This window comes from Rattus norvegicus, chromosome 1, assembly GCF_036323735.1.
Source record: "Rattus norvegicus strain BN/NHsdMcwi chromosome 1, GRCr8, whole genome shotgun sequence".
In the NCBI taxonomy this organism is placed as follows: domain Eukaryota; kingdom Metazoa; phylum Chordata; class Mammalia; order Rodentia; family Muridae; genus Rattus; species Rattus norvegicus.
This window is the reverse complement of record NC_086019.1, coordinates 31,123,619-31,146,345: the sequence shown is the minus strand read 5'-3', so window position 1 is coordinate 31,146,345 and position 22,727 is coordinate 31,123,619. Positions and strand designations below refer to the sequence as shown.

The following is a 22,727-nucleotide window of genomic DNA, read 5'->3' as shown; positions in this document are numbered from 1 at the left end:
AGTATACAGGCCTCTTGCAGGCTTATCCTACATCACTGATTCTTTTTAGACCTTCATTAGGGCCTCCTCTCCAACACACATCACCCACAAAACCCAACCCCAGCATACAGGATGGCTTTGGAAATCAGCACTACAAAGCCAGGCCAGCAACCCTGAGCTCATAGAAGGGCTGGGAAAAGGGACTTCTGGCTGAGTTAACTATCCATGTCCTGTTAAAATCCCCACAGAGCCTCTTGTATATGCCTATGGCCTTTCTCTTGCATAGATACAAAGAAGCCTGCCTGCTGGCCCAAGCTTAGGCTGTGGGGCATGAGACTTTGTTGACTTCCTTTAAAGATGCTGTAAATGCTGGTCCACCTGGCCCAGAAATCAGGGCAAGAGGGAGCCTCTGTTTTCTTTTTCTTTTTTTTTTTCCTGAGCTGGGGACCGAACCCAGGGCCTTGTGCTTGCTAGGCAAGCTCTCTACCACTGAGCTAAATCCCCAACCCAAGAGGGAGCCTCTGTAATCAGTGTCTCCTCCTGTATATTATCCCAGGGACAGGAGGAGGGATGGAGGGGACAAAGACCTTCTTGTGGCCATATAGGCTTAGATGGGCAAAGCCCAAAGGTTCCTGAGAGTTTTGTGGCCCCTGAAGCTCTAATTCAAGCTGAGGTTGGAGAGTACCTCCCAACTGCTGCCTGACCTTCATGTTTCTGATGAACACAGCTTTCTCCTGTGTTGTGGCCAACAGTAACTCTACTGCCAATGGAACCCACATATGTTGCATCATCTTGGCCTGGTCTAGTCCCACTTATATCCTAGGCCTTTCCCATCTGGGAAACACCCACTAGCAGGTGAACCACTTTGGGTCTCTGAAGCTATCATTCCAAGGTATAAACTACTCTTTTTCTTGTCCCTGCCACATAAGACATTTCAGGGCTTGTGCACACTGTGGCCAGTAGCTCGCTGGCTTGTCTGCTTCTCCAAAGGGAGTATCTCTTAGGATCTGCTCTCTGATGCTGCAGATATCAGTGAGTAGGAGTCCCAGTGTCTGACACTGTCTGTCCCACTGGGAGACCCTTTGCACCACGTCGGCCAGGCTCAGGGCTGTGTGTTCCTTGACAGCCCAGGTGATGGGTGGGGTGTTCATGTTCCACCTCGTCGTGCACTTGATCGCAATTACCATCGACCCAGCTGACACCAATGTCCGACTCAAAAAGGACTACTTGGAGCCTGTGCCGACCTTCGACCGGTCCAAACACGCACATGTGATTCAGAACCAGTATTGCCACCTGTGTGAGGTTACCGTGTGAGTGGAGTAGGAGTTTGGGTATAGAATCCTGCTGTCCTGTGACCCCCACAGTTGCCCAGATGAGTCTGCTGCTGCCAGGCGCTAGCATTTTGTGGCACTCCATGAAGGGTGCAGTCATGTGCTCGCAGCCTCCTATTGGGCTGCTATACTGCCCTATTCTATAGCTAACAGTCCTGCCTCCTGGTTCCCAACACCTCTCTCCCGTGCTGTGAAGAGCTGCAGTCTGAGGGCCCAGCAGTGTGTCCTCAGGTCATCTTGAACACACAGACCCTTCTTTGTGGTGGTGGTGGGGCAAGCATGTTACTTCCTTGTGTTTTTTTTTCCTGATAAAACATTTCCAACTGGGGAGGAGGGAAAGGCAATTTCAACTGATGCCTGGTGGGACCCAAAGTCTCCAGAACCTGATCAGGGCAGCACACTGACTTGATTACAGGAAGGCACTGTTGGCACTGGGTGAACTACCAGCCTTCAACTCCTACATAGAACTTTCAGGCTCCCATCTAGCAAACCTATGTACAGGGAGTCCTGGGTTTACCTTCCAGTAACAAAGCCCATGGGTACAAGCTCATCTCTCTACCCAAGGTGGCCTTGTCTTTTCTACAGACTTCCAGTTCCCCACTGCCTTCAGATGGAGGCCCCACCCACCATTTCGTGGTAGACACTCACTTCCCATGGTGCATTTGGGGTTAACAGGCTGTTTCTCCCAATTTCTTTTCCAGGAGCAAAAAAGCCAAACATTGCAGCTCCTGCAACAAATGTGTCTCTGGCTTTGACCACCACTGCAAATGGCTGAACAACTGTGTGGGCAAAAGAAACTACTGGTGAGGCACTCTTGGGGTCAAGGTTGTGACTAGGGGAGGGGTCTGGGATTCATAGGAATAGGTGGCAGGTGACAGAGTGGAGGGGGCCACAGACTCTGGAGAACAGCACAAGGAAAGGATGGTCTTTGGGCCACGTCTCTGTTTCCAACTATGCAGAGCTGAGTGATTATGTGCTGCCGACTTTGATATGTGTTTGGTGGGGCTGATCCTAAACATGTGGGTCAAGTTCACACTCACAAAGTCCATGAATGGAGTGCTCACCATGAACAGAAGGTCAAAGCTGGTCTCGCCTCCTAAACTCACTTCAAGCCTATCTACCTTTTCGATGTTATGACCATCGGTCCAAGAACAGTGGCTAGACCTTGAGCGCAGGAGTAAGTATATAGGCCATCTTAAGGCATTGCCCTGCTCGTGAATGCAGAATCCAGAGAGCTTCTGGGCATCAGATCAGGGCAAAGATCAGTAGTACTCAACCTTCCTAATGCTGTGACCCTTTAATAGAGTTCTTCATGTTGTGGTGACCGCCAAACATAAACTAATTTTAATTGCTACTTCATAACTAATTTTGCTACTGTTATGAATAGGTTTGCCAAAGGAGTTTTGACCCACAGTTTGAGAACTACTGGCCTAGGCTGTCCATCAACCCTGTGAGTCCTGAAGATGAACAGGATGTAGTAGCCTCTTACACCAACCCCATTCTTTCCCCTTGCTGGACAACACATTGGACTATGATGTCTCTGCCATCCACCAAGGGAATAACACTGTTACTAGGCATCCCAACAGGGCCTTCAAGTGATCATCATGGTTCTGGCAGTGACTGGATTAGCCAGGAAACCCTTGTGCACTGTCCCTTTGAGAGCCTCATACTGCCCGGTCACAGAGTTTTATTGGCTAACTAAGCAGTTTCTGGGAAGGCAAATTGGAAATAGGTGAGGTATGGCCTGCCCATGAATGGGGAGAGGGCAGAAGAAAGCACAGATGCTGTGAGATTGAGACATGACCTTTGCATGCCAAAATCGGGGTCAAGGGAAGAGTAGAGGGTGATAGGTACCAACCATTCTTACTAGATACCACTGATTCTTAGCATCTTCACTTTCTGTTCCCTACTCTCCATGGCCCAAGAAAGCAGGAGTGGGGGAGATGTTATTTTTTTTTTAAATTTAAACATTTTTATTTTTAGTTAATGTATGTGGATGTTTTATTTACTTTTATGTCTGGGCACCTCTTACCCTTAGAGGCCAGAAGAGGGCATCATATCCCTCTGGAACTGGGGTTCCGGACAGTTGTGAACCACCATGTACATACTGGGAATTGAACCCTGGTCCTCTGGGAGAACCACTGAGCCATTTCTCTTGCCCTTCAATGGCATTTTGATAAAATTTGGGTCCAGAGTTGAATAGCAGCCCATGTCTCACAGTGCAGAATGGGGGGACAATAAAGGCTGGTGAAGCTCAACACAGTGTATGGGACGGCAGTGAATAAAGAAGGTAGAGGAGGAGGAAGAAGGAGGAAAGAAGATGAGGAAGATGAGGAGGAAGAAGAACAAGAACAAGAAGAAAGAACAAGAAAAGGGAGAACAAGAAGAGGGAGAACAATAACAATGAGGAGGAGGAGGAGAAAGAACAAGAAGAGGGAGAACGAGGAGAATAAAATAACAAGAAGAAGAAAAAGAAGAAGAGGAGGAGAGGGGGAGGGGGAGGGGGAGGGGGAGGAAGAGGAACAGCATTAACAAGAACAAGAACAAAACCAAAGAAAACAAGAAAGACTGTGGTTCCTGAGTAACCATGATTGCAGCACACTTTCTGGAAGACGTTCTGTCTACCTAGGTGTTAGTCTGCCATCTTGGGGATGGCATCTTGGACATCTTTTCCTATCGGATGGGAATGGCATTCTTGTCTAGACTGCAGAATGGAAGGACATGAGGGCTCAGGTGGAAGGCTATGGGAAGTGTGGAGCAATACAACCATGAACCAGAATCTGCCCGGAGTATGTGAAAGTCATGCTAGAAAGAACACAAGAACAAAGGGTGGAGAAGACACCAGTAGACTTTGAGTTCTGTGCTTCCATATTACCACACCAGGCCTGTGTGTTGATCTGATCTGATCTCAGCTGGGTGTTAGTCTGTCCTAACCTCCCACTCGCTCATCTCTGAGCAGTATTCTCTCATGCAGGTTCTTCTTCTTCTCTGTGGCCTCAGCTGCATTCGGGCTTCTTGGTGTGTTGATTATCTTGTTGTACATCTTCATCCAGTACTTTGTCAACCCCAATGGGCTTCGCATGGATCCTCTATATAAAGGTACCCTTCTGATGCCCAGGGACTGCTGCTGCCTGCTTCCCATGTGCAGAGCCTTAGGCTTCCAGACCTCACCTCAACCCATCTACGTTTCCTCACTCTCCAGTTGACCTGAGACCAGGGATTAGAGTGAGGTATACCCTGACCCTTCAGTCAGTCTTGAGCACCTAGACAGTGGACTGTTTAGCAGTGCTGGGTGGAGAAGGCAGGTGCCTGTCTTGCAGGAAAGAACTACTTGTAGACAGGAACAGAAGAGAGTGGGGCTATTATATGTCTAGCCACAGACTCTGAGAGGAAGCTCAGTGATTCTATGATTAAGCAGGTCCAGAAATCCAAGCCCATGATGTAAATGTCTGCAACAAGCAAAAAGGAAAGGGATTGGAATGAACATGGCCTCCAAAATGTGTCCAAGTCCTGACCTAGACATGAGATGACACATTATTTGAAAAAAAGTGTCTCTGTGGATATGGCTAGGAATTCTGAGCTAAGAAGCCCAGCCTAGGCCCCTCTTGGGCCCAAATCCAATGACAATGTTTCTTCAGGAGAAACAAGGGAAATACAGACTTGCAAAGGACCTATGGAGGTAGGAGTCATAGGCTGGGCAATATGACCACAAACCCAGAAGCACTCAGAACAGGAAGAGGATAGAAGGTCCATCTTCTGGAACCGCAGAGAGGATACTCTGATTTCAGGCTTGTGACTTACAGATATGAGAGGATCACTGTATTGTTAGGTACCACCAGCTTATGATCTCTTGCTACAACAGCCCCAAGATACTGACACATGTGACTGAAGTAGGATGTTCCTTTGCTGGTTATCCTGTGGGCCAGTGGGGTGTCAACCCACCTCTGCTCCAAGCATCATAGGCATCTACCCAAGCCCTGCTACAGGAGAGGTTAGGACCTGTGTGTCACTTGTCTTGGGGCATCCCTGGAGCCAACATGACAGAGTGTTCTTTTGAGAGTTTTGTGAGTTCCATGTAGAAGGACCTCAGTTTCTGTATCCTCTTTGACCACTTAGGACTTGGTACTCCTTAGCATGCTCTGGAAACCACCAAAATGACCCCTTCATTAGTAATGCTGTTACATTTCCCTAAAGAATTGCCATGCTGAGCAAGCATAGAAAGGGAAAAGGAAAGAAAAAGGAAGGGAAGTGAGAAAAATCAAAATAGGGTAACCCAGCTGGGGCCACTGCCCATGACATCAGATGTGGTGCAGAGAAGTGGAGCACATTTTTTCCTGGGAGCAGACTTGTGATTCTTTGAGTATAAGTGGAGGTCACTTCCTGGCTTGCCATTCCAGAACCCTACAGAGTCCATGGCTTGGGCTCAGCCATCTTGTGGGCTAGAGTAAACCATGCCATCACTGAGTAAGGGACATCTGTGAGTTGGCATCGGGTGGCCCAGCCCACAAGGCAGCATATAGTATTTCCTTTTCAGACTGCACACATAGGAGTTCATTCTAGAAAGAGCTTAGCACCGTTCTAGGATGTGGTATGGGTTAACATGCTTGGGCTTGGAGCCTGGTCCTCCACTGGTGTGCCGTACAGCCTTGGAAGCCCCATATACATAGTCTGGATCTTGAGGGCCTCAGTGAACAGTGTTAAAGAAATGCACCAAGAGGGTCTTCATTAATGTCTGTGAGGTGATTGATCTGAAATAAAGGTCAAGGCTTTGGAGAAGGGGAAGGGAAGGGGCTGGTCCTGCATGCAGTATTCAGCAACTTCTCTGTATCACCTATCGCAGTGCTGGCCACAGCCAATGGGCCCATAGAGTAGGGCAAACGCAGGGCAAAACCCATCCCTTGGCTGACTGTCCTCTCTCACCCTAGCAAGTGCTATCTATCCCTCTGCTTACCTGACCACAGGTGCTGCAGTTTGGATAGGTGCTGGATGGACATGTCTCTCTGTCTTCATAGAGATCAGCTCTGAGAACACATGGCTGCTGTTCCTCTCACTGTCTCCTGTGCCTGTGAAGACCCCCGTGGTCCTTTCCATCGCGGCGATGGTGCTGCTGCTAGCCATTGCCAGCTTTGTGCTGCTCGGGCACCTGCTTGTCTTCCACTTCTACCTGAGTATGTACCACATAGCCTTGTCGCTTTAGTTCATGTGTCCCGGGGCAGACGGCACCCTGGGGAGCCTTGCCAGAAATGAGTTCATAGAAAAAGGGCAGACTACAGGGAAGAGATAGCAAAAGAAGGCCAGCAAGTCCAGCAAGGAACTGAACTCATGTTCAGAAGCCCACAGAACGCACAGGAGACACTAAAATACACAGAGATAAAGGGATATGACCATTAGGCAAGAACAGGACCTAGGAGCAGGAGGATTTAGGAGAGCAACACATGGGAATTATAACAATGAAACTTAAGCTCAAAGGACCAATTTCCCTCTCCCAAAGAGGAGACTCTATATCCACAAATATGTGTCAGACACCTTTTGTGCTACTATGGCCATCTGCCTAAGGAAGTGTTGAGTTAGAGCCACCCCTTCTATACACATGGTTTCTGCTGTAGGGAACTGGCCATGAAACGTCTTTGTTCTCTGGCAATGGTAGGCCTGGCTACACCTGCAGTGTGGGTTCCCTCCAGCTTCACTCATCCAAACCTTGGTGGTACAGAGCCTGCCTGAAGCTGTGATAGCAGTGTCTTGTAAAGTGCTAGCCTTCTCCCATGGAAAGACCCCACTTATGACCAGTAGCATTGCCATGAACCTAAAGAGCTTGCTTCTTAACCTTAACTTTTGTTTAACACACACTCCTGACTTCAGCATTGTTGATGACTTGAAACGTGGATGCTTCTGCTTCTGCTGCTTCTTCTTCTTCTTCTTCTTCTTCTTCTTCTTCTTCTTCTTCTTCTTCTTCTTCTTCTTCTTCTTCTTCTTCTTCTTCTTCTTCTTCTTTCTTCTTCTTCTTCTTTCTTCTTCTTCTCCTCCTCCTCCTCTTCCTCCTTCTCCCCCTCCTCCTTCTCCCCCCTCCTCCTCCCCTCCTTCCTGCTTCTTCTTCTTTGCTCTCATTCTCTTCCTCCTTTCCCCCCTCCTCCCCCTTTTCTTTTTCCTCCTCCCTCCTCCTCCTCTTCCAAGTACAGTGAAGACCCATGGATTAAATCTTGTGACTTTAATTTGAAGTTATATTTTTAGGTTGTATATAGGATGACACGGCTCACTTATATCTCTATGTGTTTGGATATGTTTGTAGAGTGGGAGGGAGCCAAGCCTCAAACTTACTTCAGCAGAGCTTATGTGTCTCAACAGACCACCACTGCTATTTTACAATAACAAGGCTAGGAGGGAACCTCACATTCGCTGTGACTTAAACACTCAGAATGACGTATCTTTTGGGTTACTTTTAAAGATCTCCACTACTTTTATAAATAGGAATTTAAAAGAAACATTGTTTCTAAGCTTACCTGGAAAATTTTCTCATATCTAAATGCTTTCACACTTATCAGTAATGCAATTTTCCTAGCACCTGACCTCATGTAGAACACATTTCCTTTTTTATCTAGATGTCCCTCCCTCTTTCTCAGAGTTAGGTCTCGTACCTGGTGTCATGCCAGTGCTCCCTACAGAACCTACACCCATAGACCCTGAAGATTACTGGGTCCATTTTGCCCAGGAACACAGACAGTGTTAGCCACTTTCTCTTTCCACTTCATAGCAAGGACTTTGTGCCTACCATGTGCCAACCCAAGGCAAGGGAGGGGCAATTTTGCATCTGTGGATGGAGTTTGGAATCATCCACATTCTGGTAGTGAGGGGTCAATGGCACTGAGGCACACCGTGTGGATAGCACTTTACTGAGACACACTCTGGACATCAGATTGCATAGAATAAACAGTAAAGCCTGCATGCAAGTTATGGATATGCTAAGTTCAGAATCGTGAGCACCACAGAATGTTGGCTTCTTCCCATAGAAGGCTCCTAGAAGGGAGGATGTCCCCTGGAATATGTCAGACAACATGATCAGTTTTGTCCCACCTGGACCATGTATGAGACACTCAGTAGCAAGGACCCAGACACTCTTAGGACTAGGTTCTGGGAGTACACAGTCTAGCCCACACATGAAGCTGCCTAATCTGAAGGAAGCACCAGAGCTTAATACCTGTACCATTCTTCACCCAATGCCCCCAGGAGGCCAGACAGTCTGGTGCACTCCCTGTTGCTCATTCAGGCTGAGGAAAAGTCTAGCATCATCTCGAGTCTTCACGAATCTCAAAAACTCACCCATAACCTTTTGGGCCCTAGATATGGTGTGTTTTACTGGTGGCAAGAGTGTTCTGTCATTGACATTCATAGAGCCAAGACCCATAGAAGAGCCAGATGCCTCCTGAGTAACGCTGGTTCCAGGATTTAGTAAGGATGCTGGCCCCAAGTTCTGCCTTCTACCACCATGCCTGCCCTCTCAAACTATCCTCTGGGACAAAGATACATCAGAGCAGCTTCTATCTGGAAGGAAAAAGCATGGAGACCTCACATGACCCAAGTTGGGAAGACGTGCATTGATGCCCCGTAGTTGTCCATGATATCTTTACTTGGTTCTCTGAACAAAGACCCCAAGCTGAAAGCTGTGGAAATCAAGGGCTCCATGCATGCAGAACTCACAGATGGAGAGGGAGGTGTGGTACAGAGAGCCCTGACTGCATTTCTATGGCCCGTGCACTGGGCCACATATGCTGGACATACTTCTAGCTAGCACTTCCCAGCTCCAAGGTGTAAGAGACTGACCACTTACTGCTTTTAACCCCAAGATCCTTGATGCTAGAAATGACTTGTTCTCTGCATTCATGGTCAGCCAGGCCTCTTAGGAAAGGGCTGTTACACTGGTGACAGAGGCCAGGGGACTGTTGCTCAGCCTTCATTCTGTGGAGTGAGTTCAAGTAAGCCTCAGTTTGCTGCTCCCCCCACCCCAAATATTGACTAGAACTTGCTTTCGTCTCTCCTCTCCAGAAATGTTACCAAGGTGTGTGATAGTCAAGCTAACCCTTCTGGTCAGCTACGATGAAGTCGAAGATCTGTGAATTGGCTGGAAATGTGTGTGTGGTGTGGCCACAGATATAGACATCAGTTCTTGTGGCTGCTGATATAGCAGCTCATGGTGAGCTGCAGTATGCCTGCACTGTCTCTTTTATGGTGGACAGGAGATTCATAGAGAGACATGAGGCTGTGCTTCCTGCAGAATAGCTTGCTTCCCCTTGCTTCCCTCTGACAGACTGTGGTATTGAGAAGGGCCTGCCCTGGCCATAAGAGTATTTCCAGTTCAAGGCATCCTCTGTAGGCCAGAGACATGCACAGAATTGGTACCCGAATCACTTTTCAAAACTGCCCAAGTGTACTGCAGGTGATGCCACATGTGCTGTGCCAAACCCTGGAGGACAAGTCAGGGGCCGCTAGCCACCATGGTCCCTAATGACACTCAGGAAGGGCTCACAGGGCTGAGAGCAGGATGAGGTATAACCAGTGGCAGCTGGAACTGGAGTAGTACTAAGGATAGGGCTGTTCGGTATGAGGAGACCAGAAAGTGTTCCTCTTAGAGGGAAAAACTGGAGGCAGACTGAACGTGTTGAGTTTAGACACGAAGTGTTTCCAGGACGTGTTGGTTTTTGTTGTATTAGGAGGACGGGCCAAAACTGTAGCCCTCACTCAGCTGTAGGGCCAGCTCAGCTGAGTCCTCTTCAGGGCACTGCTATTGGGACTCAGTGGCCACACCGCCACCATAAGATTCTTCTGACTCCCTGAAAGGTTATTGGCAGACGTAGCTTCTCGAGTCACTGACTTGTCACTTTGCTCTGACCCTTCCTGGATGGACTGCAAAGTGTCCCACAGCAGTGACAGGCTTCACGGGAGGAGCAGGACAGCAGAATACCCTGGCCATCGATAAGGATCACTGAAAGCTTAGTCTGTAGATCTGGCCTGCACTCAAGGGCTGGATCTCAAGGTACAAGCACTCATGCGGATGGCCCTCTACCAGGCACCACTTTGAAGACGGGCTGGAGATTTGAGGGCCCAGTGCTCAGCAAGTGTGGGGAGTTGAAGCTCCTGCAATGGAGGGATGAGAGAGTTGTCGGCCATGCTGGGTGAGGAACAATGGGGTGAATCCAGTGGAGAAAGGGCAGAATCCACACATTGCCAGAGCTTGGTACCTGGTCACCCTAAATGACATACAGGGATATAACTCATCCTTGGATATGCTCATCAGCTGGCTTCTTTCTCTGGGAAGAAGGAATGTTTTAATGAGAATGTAAGAAAGTGTGCACAGGCTTACTCTGACGTAGGTGCTGGGAGCTAATGAGACTGGATCACAGCGGGGTGGGCCTAGGAAGATTCATCACTCTTAAGAGAATAAAGCCAATTTCCGTAGGACCTTTGGGGGATGAGGTGGCCCACGCTGTCTGCTACCTGAGCTACAGAGAGGGGCGATTGGGTGCCCCCATGTATGTTGGTTTTGAAAAGTCAGAGCCCACCCCAGAAGCACGGGGCTGAGATAGGCGCTTACAGCTCTTTTCTCAAAAACATGTCCGATCTTCTTGAAGTAATCCAAATTGTTCTGCTAGGTGCGGTTGCCAAAGTCCCAGGCTGTGCTTGCCATGTGTCACATTTCTTGGTATCCCTGTGCTGTCTGAGTAAAGAGCACCTAGGGTGAAGTGGCTGCATGGGTTGGGGGAAGCAGGCACAGGGTGGGTAGACTGCAGGGTCAGCCCAGGGGGCCAGCATTTCTACCAGCAGGACTTCTGTTGCCCTTAGGTAGATGGCAGGCTTCCAGAATCCTTGGACAAAGAATTCTTTCCTGAGCCTTCCCTCTTAGAGCCACCCCAGGAGATTCTGGAGTAGTCATGATGCAGAAAGCAGGGGACCCATGAAAGGTGCAGAGTCCACCTCCTCTGGGGTACCACATCTCTACCCTAAATTAGATGCTTTGTCTTGGGCAATAGGGAACACTTAGGTCTTGTCCCGCGTAAACTATGCGGAGCATTGCTTGTCTGGCCCTGACACACCTGGTCCTCCCCTTGTTCTTGGAACGTGCAAGGCAGGACAGTCATTCCCTGGCAAGGTGGACTGCACATTGCACATGAGATTCTGTGTGGTATTTTGTGTGGCTGCCAGGTGACCCTGTCCTTTTGTCCTCCCCTCCACTTTGTAGTTTCTAAGAAACTGAGCACATTTGACTACATGATGCAGACCCGATTCCAGAAGAGTCCACGCCCAGCAGAGAAGAAAGAGCTACCTCCTCGGAAGAAGGGGAACGTTTCCCAGGTGCGCCTGTCCCCCCTCCGTGTCATGTTCATGGAAAGGCTGAGGCCAATGTGTGGAGGTGCCCTAGACCCTCCAGCTTTGCACTGATCTCACTGTTGATACTGTCCTGGGAGTGTGTGGTGTAGTGTGGCCCTGTATACACGCAGTACTTAGTGTGTCTGTTGCATAGTGTATAATGTATATATGCATATGTGCAGTGTTTTCATGTATGGTATTTCTGTGTGCCATGCAATGTGCATGGTGCATGATGTAAGTGTGCTTTAGTTGTGTCAATGTGTGTGTCTATATATGGCAATAATGTACGTGTCATGGGTATAGTATGTGACATATGTATATGGTATGTTATATGTCTTTGGTGTTTCTTTGTAATGTATCGTGTTTACGTGGCATACGGTGCATCATGTGGTATGTGCTTTGTCTGTAGGTTGTTTGTGATACGTGATTCATCTGTGTGGTATGTATCTATGAGTGGTGTTTGATATATATGGTATGGAGTATGCCAGTGTTGTGTGAGTTTGTGTGCTAGGTCTGTGCTTGTGTGATGTGTCTGTGTGATCTGTGATGTGTGTGTGTGTGTGTGTGTGCATGTGTATGGTGTGTTTGTGTGATGTTTCTATGGGATGTGTAGTGTCTGCTATATGGTATATAGTGTATGTGGTGTGACTATATAGTGTGTGAAGTGTATCAGGCATTTATATGGTATATCTGTGTGATGTGTGCACAGTATCTTTGTGCCAACCACACTCATCCTTAGGAGTAGTTAACCAACACAAATCTGACTTCATGGTTTTGTTTGTTTGGTTTTTTTGTGCATTTGTATGTGTATGGGCATGGTGTGTGTTCTTTTGATTTAGTTTTTGTTTTGTTTTTAAGAGACAGAAAGAACATTGTGGGAAACCTGGGAGAGGAAAGATTATAATTAAAGTATTGTGTATAAAGTTCTCAAATAAATAAAAATAAAACAAAACAAGAAACGCGGAGAGACAGGAGAAGGAAGAAGGAAGTCTCACACAAACTCAGATCACAGAGGAGGGAGGACCCTGTTTAGTGACACCAGGATTAACGTGATATTAAACACAGTGTCAGCACAAGAGACTACAGTAAGCTAAAGATATTCAGGAAACACAAGGGAAACACATGAAACACTGGCTAACCAACACGTAAGAGTAATGCACACACAGGATTGTATACTGTGAATATGTGATGTTGATTCTAAAAATGTATTTGTTTAGCATCTGTAGATCAACTATAATAATAAAATGCTAATAGAATAAAGGTCAAGAACCTTATGATCATGTCAACCCATATAGAAAATGAACGTGGACTATATTTAAGCCCCACTTCTGATTAAAAAGAAAGTACCCACAACCCAAGAATAAGATGAAAACTATGAGGATCACTTTATTCTGTTACTTTCATGACAAAAGAGTGGCCTTCCAGCCTGAGCTGGGAACAGGTAAGGACATCCACTCGCACTACCTTTGACATCATACTAAAGCCAGTGCAATGGTAGCTTAAGGCATGAAGTGAACAGCAGGAACCTGTTTATAGGCAACATATTTCTTAATAATGTGTAAACTGGTAGCTTAACAGCTTTGCAACAGACTTGTACCAAATATATGGAATAAAGGCCCAGAATTACACCTTTCATTTTTGATCAGCTTGTGTTAAACAAAGATAGCAAGGTAACTGGGAAGATGGCTTCCTTGGCTGGCCCTGAGCTGAATATAGCCAAGACTGAAAAACATTTTGAGTTCTTCATCCTGGCAAAACACCCAAAGCCAACCACAGGTCTCAGTCTGAGAGCTAAATTATAACATTTTTAGAGAAAAGAAAAAAATCAGCAATTTCCACTAATATAACAGTGAGATCAATGTCTAAATAAATGAGACAATGGAATTTATAAAAAGTAAAATTTTGTTTTCAAAAGTTTCATTAAGAAATGAAATACAAGCCATCGTCAACATGTTTCTAAACCACGCACTTGAGCCAAAAATACTAACGGCTTTCTAATGAAATGGACCTGAATCTGATCAAATCCTTCACTCAGGAGAATATGGATGTCAAGGAAGCCTGTGGAAGATGGTAGGCATTTGGTAAGACCATGATAAGATACCCACACACCCACCAGCTAACCTCCATCAAAAAGTCTGACAGAACCATGTTACTGACAAGGCAGAGGGAGAAGGCTTGCCCCAAGGAGCAGAAGGTGAATGGATATGTAAATTTGCCAGCGGTGAAAGCAGTAGGCGGTCCTTAGAAAGCTGCATAAGTATTACTACTCAGCCATCTGTCAGCCCTCTCCCACCCTGGCATGGAGAAAGGAAAGCATAGTGTACATAAACATGTTTCTGATGAAGAGTGCTCTCTGAGGAAGGGAACTGTCCCTCAAATGTCCTTAAAACTGTCTCTCAAAACTGAAAAACGGGCTCTAGTTGCAAAGAGCAGGCAGGAAGCCTACCATAAGTAGCTTCTTGTCTCAGCTATGTACTTTGATTTGCTCCACAGGAAAAGAGTAACAACTTGACTTGGCCTACGTCCCCAACCAGGCCCAGGTGAGTGGCAGCCTCCTGGTGGTATTTTATCTGGAAAACAGCTATCGGCTCTCCTTAGTTCAAAAGGGCTTTAGAAAAGGGTTCATCTTTGGTGTGATGTTTTAAATGACAGAATGGCATAGTATAAAACACAGTTGTTTCACTCAGCTTACTGACATTCCTAGCAGTTTGTGGCTGCACAAACTGAGAAGTTTTCTTCACAGCTGTACTATCACTGGTAAACATGAAATAAAACTGCTTTACGTGCGTGTGGGTACATGCATATGTGTATGCACGTATCTACAGAGGCCAGAGATTGACTGATGTCTTCCTTGATTGCTTCCCACTTTACTTTTTGAGAGCCAGTATCTCTAATTCTATCGTCGTCTCTCTCTTCTCCACCCCCAACCCACCAGGTGCTTGATTGGCAGGTCAGGGAACTCCCGGGATCCTTCCATCTCCACTTTCCCAGCGCTGGGATAACAGATACACGCTAACCCATCTGGCTTTTTATGTGTGTGCCAGGGATGAAGTTCATGCTCTCATGTTTGCAGGGCAAGTGATTTACCCACTAAGCTGTTTCCCTTGTTCTGTCTGCTTATTTTTCTGCATCCATATATAGCCACGTGGGAAGCTGTGTCCCTGTCACCCTCTTACATGCTTGGCTTAGATGATGAGATCCTAAGACTCAGATTTTGTCACTGAATTCATTCTTGAGTCGAGGAGGTATTGATTAAGAATGCTTCCAAGTGACAGGTCTGCCTAACAGCAAGATGCATCCCACCAGAATCATAAGACAGAAGTCGGCTCCAGCACAGCGTGGGGACACCTGCTTCATAGTGTATCTGTCCCCATGTTTTTATATAGCCAAGAAAAGTTGTAGCAGAGACATGGTTACAGAGTAACAGAATGTCCCGCCTTGGCTTTCTGTTGTGCTTTCTCTCCTCATCACAGGATAAACACAAATGCCTGTGTATTTTAAGCAGTTAATGCACATAGTCTTTTTCCAGTTTCTGGGTGTTATGTTTGACCGTCTCAGTTATGTCACCTCTAGGACCTGTTGATACAAATTAAAGAAAAAAAATTAGACGTTCACTCAAGCCTCCTCAGACAGATAGACATATGCACAACCCTGTCCAACCCTCAGTCATGATCCCCATCCAAGACACAGCAGGTGACATAGGGGTCTGCTGAGAAGGCCAGAAATAGTTACTCTGGCCTGACCTCACAGGTCAGTGCCCTGTGCAGCATTGAGACTTCTCTAGTTGCTTCCCTGATGGCCATGCCTTGGGGTGGGGGTGGGGCTCTGTCATAAGAACAGGAGGCTATTCTTCTGAGGGGGAAGTCATGGCCTCTCCATGAAAAGTACAAAGAGGTGATAGCCCAGAGATCAGGACTAAGTAGGAAATAAAAGGGATACTCCATTCCTGTCTAGTAGATGAAAGATGCACTCTCCATGATTCTCTGGGAATTAGGTCTCTCTGGAGGCCCAAGGCTCAGACTGCTGATGGATTTTGCCAGTGTCGCGTTCTCCATATATGAGTCACAGAGCATCACCAGGTTCCCTCTTGCCAATATAACTGTCATGGATTATTAGACTGTCATGGCAGACAGGAAGATTCTATGCCTGCTTGATTCTTCCACATCAAAACTGTAATATCCCCTCATTGCTTCAACTTTTCACAAGAGCCACCCATTAAGTAAAAACATTCTTCATGTCACTGCTTAATAACCTGCAGTGACATTTTGAACACAGACTGTAGCCCTGGCTGGCTTTAAACTCACTATGTATCCAAGGTCACTCTTAGCTACAAGGTGAGTTCAAAACTAGCCTGGATTACAGAATGAGGCCCTGTCTCAAGAAACAAAACAACAACACAAATCCATCCCATAATACATAGGGCTGCAGAGATGACCCAATGGTTAAGAACCTGGGTTCTCAACATCCACATGGTAGTTCACAGTCATCTGTAACTCTAGTTCCAGGAGATCTGACCCTGCCTTCTGACCTCCTTAGGCAGTCACAGATGTGGTACACATTCATACACAGCTGTAAGCAGAACATTCATTTACTTAAATCTTTAAAAAAATCATAAAAATTTCACTTCCTCACAAGTCTGAAGCATCCTCCTTTTCAGAACATAGCACAGATGCCCCTCAGTATACTATATAAGGATACAGTCCCTTCCGGACCAAGCTCCCTACCCTCCTATGCGGGGACCATGCATGGCACGGGTGTTGTGTCAGACATTGCCCCTGGTGTGTGTTAAGGCTGTGTCTGGAGTCGACTTTGCTAACACCCTCCTGAAGCACTGCCTGTCGGGTAGAGGCAGTGATAGCTTGGAACTTGTCCATCCTGCATCGCTCCATGCTTCTCCCTCTTCCCACAAAGGCTGAACAATTCACATTCTTTTCAACTCCACTCTTTTCAGCTGTCAGAAGACAAGGTGCTAGTCCAGCTGTGTTGGTCTTCATCAGCTTTGATAGCGCTTCCAGAACCAGGCCATGGCCAGGACTAATGAAATGGCCCAGAAAGCCCCTACCTAAACAGGACGTTAGCTCAGAAAGGCTTGATTGCCACCATCTAGTCACGTGGACAGCTCTTGGCACCTGACTGGCTGAGAGTCAGTGAAGTGTGCTCTTAGGGAACACTTGCTCCTACAATAGGTGCGGTTTGGAGCCAAACATTACTACTCGTGTATACAGACAAATTTATGTCAAACTTAGTAAATACTAACAGTATTATTTTTAGTTTTATCCAGATGAAATGAGTAGCATTTTGGCATGTTTCCTTTTAGTAGCAATGAGAACAATGAGAAACTTTCATGTGTGAGAGTCAGTCTCTCACTGTATCTCTCGGGCAGGCCTCAGGCTTCTAGACTCAAGGCCTCCCTGCCTTTGTTACCTAAAAGTCGGGGTACAAGCCTGTGTCATAGAACCTGACTAAAGAACAAACATTTTCTCACAAACGAACATTTTAAAAATGTTTTGGCCAGTTGGAGTTTTTGTTGTTGTTGTTAAAAATAGTTTTCAAATATGAATGGCTCTTTTCCTACTGAGAAAGCGTAGATCATTTTCAAAATGTGTTTATGGTGTCTTCTAATACTGTGGAGGCCATAAAGTTTGGAAGCTACAAAATTCTCTTCTGTTTTGCTTTAAAAATAAAAGTCATCCTCACCTAAGGCTGTGTAAGTACCCCAGGGCATTTCATCAATGTCTTTTGCCAAAACACTTCGCTAGTTTTATTTACTGTTTTACATTCTTGTTTTTAAGTTATCTTGGTTTTTTAATTTGATGATACACACAAGATGAGATTATCTTTTTTTTTTTTTTTTCGGAGCTGGGGACCGAACCCGGGGCCTTGCGCTTCCTAGGCAAGCGCTCTACCACTGAGCCAAATCCCCAGCCAAGATGAGATTATCTTATAGCTACTAGTTGCCACCTCATTACAAGTACACATTTTCCAATCTCCAGTTCCCTCACACACTGGCCGGCCTCTCTCTCAACTTAGGTGCCTCTGCTTGTCCCTTTAGCACCTCTGAGCCTTTGTTCTTTAAGACTTCATTTCCCTGTTTTAATCTCCAGTAGCACATTTCCCTCCTAAGGCTTCGTTGTACTTTTGGCATTTCTTTCACATTTTTTTCTCCCATGTAAGCTTTTAAATCACTTTGCTTTTGGACTGGAGTTGCACTAAATACACCCTTTTTCTTGAGGAGAAACTGGTGTTTGGGATAGTGAAGTAGCCTGTCTCTACAGGTGAAGGGTAGGCTGACCCTGTGGCCCTTCCCATCCTTTGTGCCCAGGAAGTTTATACCTTGAGAAAATGTCTCCCATCAGCCCATTTCTCCCAGCAGTGCAGGGTCAGAGGTACTCCTGGGACTAGAATCCTAGCTGACGGTTCACACTTCCTTCATGCCAACGCTGACAGTTGCTCTAGGTTTCTCCGTTCATTGATTGGTCTGTGAGGATAGCTTATTCTGGGAAAAAAACTATTTTATTTTAAACAGCTTTTTTTTCTCCCTAAATTGGTTTCTTGGAAACTTGATTGGCAGTACTATTGTGTAACCAAATCATTGTGAATGCCGGTTTGAAATGTTACCTAATCCTTTAAGCAGACTTCCAGAGTGTTTCTTTTTGTTTCTCTTCCTGACATGCTGGCAGAAACCTCACTGTGGCTATGACTGTAGCTCCACTCCAAATCCCAACCACTTCATTTTGTTTCCGACTCCCGAGTGGATGCACATTATAGAAAAAAATTAAATTGCAAATTTTCTAAGTGAAACTAAAATTCCCCTTACCTAAGTCTCCTGGCCACCAGGAGTCCGGCTGGCATTTCCACGGTCTTTCCTTTTAGTTCTTCCTCATCAGATATTTAATCCTCTGTTTAATCAAATTGTAATCATTACCTATCACTCTTGGGGCCTACTTCTTAAACAACCCATTTTTGTCAATATGGCTAAAAGAAAAAGAATCATGTTCTGGGGGGTATAAGTGACTTCATCTTTGGGGTATACACAGGCCTCATTTCTGAAGTATTATTTTTACTTTATAATATTTATTCTTTTCCAGTAAGATGGTGAGTTAGCCTCATATTGAAAAGTTCAGTGTGTGTGTGTGTGTGTGTGCATTTGACAGACCACAGGCCATAGCCACAACTCTCAAAATGCAATGCCCAATACAATGCTACCTGCTCCTTTGTACCACACCCAGCAGGGCTCCAGGGACTTGGATCTAATGAGGGTGGTGAAGTAATGAAGAAAAGACAAACAGGCAGATACACAGAGAGCTGGCATCAGGTGGTCTGGGCTAGAGAGACTGCACCCCGGAGGCTCAGCGTGTTTATTATGTAGAGTTGAGCAAGAAGGTGGAGTTATGGTATACAGCTAGTTAAAGAGAATAAAAAGGCAGAGTTTATGATATACCTCTGAATCGATGGTACTGATTTAGCTAATATCAGTGAGACACGCCTCTGTGGGGTGGGGCGTGGCATTTTCATGCCGTAATCATCTAGGAGGGGGAAAGCTATAGTGGACATATTCTGCATACACTGTCAACATTTGTACTAGGTCCCCTGAGGAACACTTTGACCTCCCTCTGAGCCTCAGCCTAGCAAGAAGGCTATGCTAGGTCAGAGGCTCTGGGGTCCTTATCGTAACTGGCTTGTGTCAACACACACGATCACCCAGGACTTGACACACTCCGGGGTTTCTCAAGTTCCTATACTTTCAGATACAGAAACAGTTTCTATGGCAACCTAACAGTGTGGATGTAGATAATAAACAGACACTGGTCCGCTTTGGCACGTCACAGACTAGGTTTCAGAGCGCGTGGTTACTGTCTTAGTCCTGTGTGATGCTGAGCCAGTCACAAGTGCAAGCAAGTGCTGATGGTCTACAGTGTCAATCACAGCTACGGCTTAGTGGAGAATTCTAGCCCTCGACCTCATCGAGCACGCTTTCTACCGGTTGTTAGACTACCTAGTGGGACTATTTCCTTTGGCACCCATATCTGTTGTAAAATATTCCATGAAATAGATGGATAGAAATAGGAAGAAAACAGGAACAGAGATTGGGATTTCACATAGGAAGAACGTTCTTGTCTGATCTGAGGGAGTTCCGGTCAGCTGCTGCCTGCCATGTGGCTTGAATTGGTTTTCTGGTGCTGCAGAAGACATTAGCACAAACTCATTGTCTCCACGCACAGCTGGGCTCCCCAGTGTCCCAAGGGCAGCATGGCCTCTTATCAGTCAACATTACCCAGAGTGGGTGAGGAAGAGTTTGGCTAAGTGCTTTCAGGAAGCTTCTGGAATTCAGTTTTCCCGAGATTACTGATTTCACCCTCAACACTGTGGGCAGTGTTGTTCACTAGCATTGTTGTTCTCGTGTGTCAAGCCTCTGAGTTCTTCTGCCTTCTCCTGGCTGAGTGTGGTTAACATTAGCGCCCTCTGGATATTCCAGGCCAGCCTCCTCATTAGCCTCCTGGATCTGCTTCGAGAAACTCCCATAAGTCGGAGATGCTGGGTGTGTGTGGTGTGACCTTTTATCTACTTGCAAACACTGGGGATTGGACTCGACAAAATAAGGTCTAGCACAGGGCCCAAGCAGTTTGAAGATGCACCTTTCTGTGTAGACCGCTGGTTAGAACTCAGGGTCCGTCACGCTAGAATCCAATCATGGTTCCCCAGTGTGCGGTACACATGGCATTGCTCCGAGATGCTCATATCTAAGATCCTTTGGCTTCGATGATGGGGTCTTTCTTAAGCTGATGTGTCTGTCTTTCCTCTTTAGGGTGGAGCCCCAGAGGCTCCTGCTGTCTACTCTTTCGCCACAGTCAAATGAGTGTTTCATGGCTCCAGCTCCCAAGACCCCACCACAGTGAAGGTGAATAGAGTGCTGACCAGGCCCTAGGACATAGGTCTAAATCACCCACAGCCCCACAGTTCCCCCAACCCGAGGAAAGAGCGATGCGTTAAACTCCTGCCTGACTGATACTGTTCCACAGTTACGGAACAGTACTCAGATAACATTTGCAATTTTAAACTTAGATTTTAAACTTTTGTTCCTACAAAAGTGAGAAGTAGAAGGAAAAGGGAGGGACAGAAATTCTTAACCGTGAGGTGTCGGGGAGGTGAGGAAGTGGGGTGGAAAGCGAAGTACAGAAATGAAGCTGCTAAAGTGAGACAGCGCTTACACGGCATTTATACACTAATAAACAGCGTTTATTAGCGAAGCACATTGAAGGCTATGATTGTAACGTACACCCAGAACTAAGGCTTAGAGTTAAGTGTTGGGAACAGATGGTTAAGCGGTCAGTAATGTTCCCTGGCACAACTTAGAAGTTTTCGGTTTTGCTATGGTACAAAATTAATACTACATACCATACTTCTCATTTGGAATTTTGATCTCTTCCTAGGCTAGTGGCAAGGATGAGCCCTCTCTCGCAGTGGAAGTATCAAGGCGTCAGCCCGAGATCATGAGGAGACCGTCTACTCTGTGGTGCAAGCTGCTGCTGAGCCGTGATCTTCAGTAGAATATGTGTATTATGTGTATTTTGGACTTAAGATATTTTCAATTTATGATGAGTTCCTCAGAATGCAAACCCCGTTGTCATTCAAGAATCATCTACATAGAAGAATGTTAGCAATGATAGAGTCTAGGTGTTAAGTACATATGCATTTTCACTTTCAAATTTTCTAGATGTTTGAAAATTTTCACAATAAAATGTTGAGGTATGACTTGGTAAAAGTAAACATGGCAAAAGTCCATGTATTCTGTTGTGTGTAACATGGTGTATGATATGTAATGTATGTGTGTATTCTGTTGTGTGTAATGTGGTGTATAATGTGTAATGTATGTGTATGATATTGTGTGGAATGTGGTCTATAGTGTGTAATGTATGTGTTTTATGTTGTATGGAATGTGGTCTATAGTGTATAATATATGTGTATTATGTTGTGTGTAATGTGGTGTATAATGTGTAATGTATGTGAGATTATTTTGTGTGATATGTTGTCTGTGTTACCTGTAGTATCTGCCTTATCTATGTAGGATGTGGAATAATGTGTCTGTGTGGTGTGTGAGACATCTGTGATATATCTGTGTGGTGTGTCTGGAGTGTGCTAAGTGATGTCTGCTGTGTGATATATGTGCTGTGTATGTCTATATGGTATGTGGTGCATCTTTGCTGTATGTGATATGTCTGTGACGTATCTGTGTAGAGTGTTACATGTGATGTGTGCTGTGTGCTGTGTGTGTCTATGTGTAGTATGATGCATCTGTGAGGTGTGTGATATATCTGTGATGCATCTGTGTGGTGTGTAATGTACATGGTAAATGTATATGTGTGCTGTGTGATTTGTCTGTGTGGTGTTTGATGTATATAGTATGTAGTGGTGGTGGTGGTGTGCGTGCGTGCATGTGTGTGTGCATGTTTGCATGCGTGCATGTTGCAGAATCTCCGTTGATTCCTTGTGGACAGGCCAAGAGAGTTAACCAGGTCAGATCCAGTTTTGCTTGTGTTCACCTCTGGGAGCTAGTGGCTTCCTGGTGGTAGTGACTGAAGTATGAATTTTGAAATTTTTGAAGGTTTCTGGGGCTTCAAAGGAATTCACTTTGCTTTAGTTTTTGACAATTTTAGAGAGAATGCTTCTTAATTCCCAGAGGGCTCCACAGCTGTCTCGAGTGACCCTGAGGCTGGAGCAAAGTCTTCAGTGACTCTCTTCTTGACTTTTGATGACACATGTTGTGGCCTGTGACCTACCCAAGATCAGCCATCAAAAGCATCCGAGACCAGAAACTTTAGTTCATTATTATCGTGGTGAAAAACGTGGCAGCATGCAGACAAACATGGTGCTGGAGAAGGAACGAAGAGTTCTACATCTTGATCCACAGGCAGTAAAAGGAGTCTGTGAACCACACTGGGCATAACTTGAGAATATATGTGACCTCAAATCCCACCCCCACAGTGTCATACTTCCTCCAATAAGGCCATGCCTATTCCAGCAAGACTACACCTTCTAATAGTGCCACTCCCTATGGACCAA

At 45.9% G+C, this 22,727-nt stretch overlaps 1 protein-coding gene across 3 annotated transcripts in view; it reads left to right on the top strand.

Moving 5' to 3' along the window:
• The window catches only part of Zdhhc11 (zinc finger, DHHC-type containing 11), a 31,176-nt gene extending 9,730 nt beyond the window's left edge, over positions 1 to 21,446 (top strand). For 2 of the 3 annotated variants that reach the window (NM_001419501.1, NM_001039342.3), the window contains exons 3-10: positions 1,111 to 1,289; positions 2,012 to 2,113; positions 4,285 to 4,409; positions 6,323 to 6,478; positions 11,539 to 11,651; positions 14,160 to 14,206; positions 20,473 to 20,565; positions 21,098 to 21,446. In NM_001419501.1, coding sequence (NP_001406430.1) covers positions 1,111 to 1,289; positions 2,012 to 2,113; positions 4,285 to 4,409; positions 6,323 to 6,478; positions 11,539 to 11,651; positions 14,160 to 14,206; positions 20,473 to 20,563 — 813 coding nt within the window. In that variant the 3' untranslated portion in view covers positions 20,564 to 20,565; positions 21,098 to 21,446. Of the gene's footprint in view, positions 1 to 1,110; positions 1,290 to 2,011; positions 2,114 to 4,284; positions 4,410 to 6,271; positions 6,479 to 11,538; positions 11,652 to 14,159; positions 14,207 to 20,472; positions 20,566 to 21,097 lie in introns of all 3 variants that reach the window. The other variant, XM_039086784.2, reaches the window with a different exon arrangement.
• The last annotated feature ends 1,281 nt before the right edge of the window (positions 21,447 to 22,727 follow it).